Source organism: Coenobita brevimanus, chromosome 26 (genome assembly GCF_032717465.1).
Source record: "Coenobita brevimanus isolate Jiangsu-jjx chromosome 26, ASM3271746v2, whole genome shotgun sequence".
NCBI classification, from domain to species: Eukaryota; Metazoa; Arthropoda; class Malacostraca; order Decapoda; family Coenobitidae; genus Coenobita; species Coenobita brevimanus.
In genome coordinates, this window is record NC_136979.1 from 6,257,648 (window position 1) to 6,261,005 (window position 3,358).

The 3,358-nt window shown below is 41.8% G+C and overlaps 1 protein-coding gene across 1 annotated transcript in view; it reads right to left on the bottom strand.

Annotated features, from left to right (window-relative positions):
- The window catches only part of LOC145394143 (transient-receptor-potential-like protein), a gene marked incomplete at its 3' end in the record, with an annotated part of 163,912 nt that extends 161,347 nt beyond the window's left edge, over positions 1 to 2,565 (bottom strand). Inside the window, exon 1 of the mRNA XM_080268123.1 lies at positions 2,462 to 2,565. Within this exon, the coding sequence (XP_080124249.1) occupies positions 2,462 to 2,518 (57 nt within the window). The remainder of the gene's footprint in view (positions 1 to 2,461) is intronic.
- Positions 2,566 to 3,358: the final 793 nt, after the last annotated feature.

The following is a 3,358-nucleotide window of genomic DNA, read 5'->3' on the forward strand; positions in this document are numbered from 1 at the left end:
CTTTCCAACAGAGTCCAAGCTTCACTTCTGTACGTTAGAGTGGGTATCACAACACGTCATGAAGCCACTTTATTTCCATGCTCACTTCCCTATTCCGTATAACTATTGTCACTGAACCTGCAGCCTTTTTTCCTTGCTGTACATTAAATTGAAAAGGATGTTAATTGACAGTCTTAAGAAATTTTTTAATAAGGAGAATACAGCTGATGATTTAAACAAAGCCATACTTACAGTTTGATAGGACATGAAATTTTAGAACAAGATTCAGACATCAGTATCATTAAAACCGCGTACGTGTAGGTGTAGAGAAGTCCCCAATTTTGAAAGGTAATTAATGGAACACCTGTAATTAGCCAGTTTAATTAGCCTGCATCCCACATTACAGAGTGCAGTCAGCAGCAGTACATAAAGGTGAGACGTTCTTTCATCATCACAAATGCCTCAGAAATTCACGTAACAAATTTTAGACTGTCCAGGAAATTCTCATAAAAATATTGAGTTTGTCTAGGAAATTCTTGTAAGATTTTTTGAGTCTAGGAAATTCTCGTAACAATTTTAAGTCTGTCTTGAAAATTCTCGTAACAATTTTAAGTCTGTCCTCAAAATTATCGTAACAATTTTGAGTTTGTCTGGGAAATTCTTGTAACAATTTTGAGTTTGTCCACACCTTGGCGCCCTCAGTTTTAATAATATGGCCTTGAGACTCATGTGGACCACTTGCATGTCTTCCCTTTCAAAAAAAATAAATAAATAAAAAAAAAAGAAATGAAAAAATGCCAAAGGAGTCCCATGCAAATCAGCCGAATCCGTCCTTATCAAACTTAGAATTGACTTACGTTGAGCATAACTTGGCATGATCTGGGCATGAGAGAGAGAGAGAGAGAGAGATGGGAGGTTTGCAGGTGGGTTAGTGTGCTCTGTGTAACTTGGCATAAATCATCTCTTTCTCTTCATATCTGTGCTTTAAGAAGAGATGAACAGTAGACGATGGTGCAGGTCACGAAGAAGTGTTGTGGAAAGGATGCAGAGTCGTGGTAGTGTGATAGGCCACGTTTTGTTGAGGTTCTTGAAGTAATCCGCCTTATTGCAGAGGACAGGGGCCCGTATTGTCGTCGTAACACCTTTTCCTAAGCGACTTATTTTACTTATTACGCATTACTGTCCCCCGCGTTACGTATCCAAAAGTAAATCGCTTAGAAAGAGGTGCGAGGGAGCCCCCTTAATGGACGAGAATACTGGCCAGGGTGACGTGGAGGCGATTTGCTTGTGGCCACCTCCTGCGGGACTAAGGTACAAGGCTATATTGAATCTCGGCCAGGTCAAGGTGAATGGAGTATAGCGCAGGACTTCATCGTTATAACTCGAGAGAAAGAACCCATCAGAGAACAAACAGGAAATTATTTAGAGAACAGTAATAGCATGAACAAGAAATAAGTAAATAAGTATATAAGTAAGAAAAGTAAAGGAAACAGGATAAGTAATGAAGTCAAAGTCCATTCTGGTGATGCCCCTAAAGTATAATTCTCTCCAATCTTCCCCTCTTTTCCCATCCCCTTTGAAAAAAAAAAAAATATTCGTAACTATTCGTGACACAAGTGCTGGGCGGCGGAATCACTTTATCCCTACGTCAGGAGAGAGAGAGAGAGAGAGAAAGAGAGAGAGAGAGAGAGAGAGAGAGAGAGAGATGGGAGGTTTCCAGTCTCCCATACCTGCCCCATATTGCTACCTCTTACGACACGCAGGGAATACATGTTATCATTTCGTATCTCCTGGGGGGAAAACAAAGACATACATTTTTAACATGGAAAGAAAGAAAACTTAGTGTTACATATAAAATTGAATTAACCCCTTCAGTCCAATAGTGTCTTATTTTGGGTTTGATGTTTTGATTTTTATTTTTGATTTTTGATTTTGAGATTGATTTTTTATTTTTTGATTTTTGATTTTGATTTTTGATTTTGATTTTTGATTTTGATTTTTCAGTTTTGATTTTGATTTTTGTTTTTTATTTTGATTTTTTATGATTTTGATTTACTGAGACGATTTTACGTATGTTTGGACACGCTTTTCGAAATGGAGAGTTCAGGCTTGGCTTTCATTCACCCCTTCAGTACGAGAAGCCTTTCCTTAGCTGAATAAAAAAAAAAAATAGATCTTAAGGCAGAGAAATAAAGGAATAAAAGATGTCACCGGATTGAAGGGAAAGTTATCTTCAATCCCATGACTTTATTTTTGTACGTACAGACGATTTTATTAAGAACAAGAGACTTCAAGGTTTCAATGACTCCTTCACCACAAAAGGTCTCGTAGATGAATAAAATCGTCTGGAGATAGCAAGAACAGAATAACAGAACATACCATCGGACTGAAAGGGTTAAATCACGGGCGTTCCACTCATATTGCCCCCTCAGGAGCGTAAGGGCCCGGGGCTAGGCTCATAACAACTACGTCTAAAATTTACCTTGAGGTCGCAGACGGAGAGCCGCTTGAAGAACTTGGCCCGTCCGCAACGCACCATCGAGTGATCCACGCTCAACTGACTCGCCCTCTTCCCCGACCCCACGGATCCCACGTCCTCCTGATCCACCAGTGAGGCCGCTTCCCCGTCGCCATCGCCTTCAGGATCCCCAATGGCCTCCCCGTCCTCCCCGTCCATGTACAGGCCCCCCAAGTCCCTGTCGAAGCGGTTGTCAATCTCCCAGTCCTCGATGGTAAACGTTGGGTAGCAGCCGCCATCTTTCGAGTTCCTCCTGTACCTCTCCTCCTTAGAGCTTCTCCTTCTCTCCAGCTCCCCCCTAGAGCCTCTCCTTCCCTCCCTCGATGTCCTCCCGTCCCGGTCGTCCCGCTCATTGACCAGGGAGGAGCGGGAGGTGAGCCGAGTGAGCGAGATTTTCTTCTTCAGTGCCCTGGCTATGGAGTTGGCCCTCGCCGTGGTGAAGTTCGTACTCGACGGCCCCGAGGTGGTGAAGGGCGAGGTGCTGGAGGAGGAGAACACCGAGGAGTCCTTCAGTTTGATCTCCTCCACGTCGGCCTCCACGCCTCTGATCGCAGGCATCTTGGATCAGTTGTTTTTGGCCCCTTTTTTACTGGGTGTTTCTTCTGGCGTCGAAGTTTAGTCGAGTTAGTCCTTACTTTGGGCGGGTTTGCGTTTTCTTTCTGGTTTCCATTTTCTGTATGCTTTTTTTTTTGTTTACCTACCTATCACTTTCCTTTTATTTATTTATTAGTATTTTTTGCTTTATTTACCTCATGACTGTTTCGAGTTCTTTTTGTATTTCCTTTATACTTCATTTTTCAGAGTATTTTTTTTTTATTTCCGTTTTATAATTGACTAAAAAATTCTCAGTTTTCTATGCTT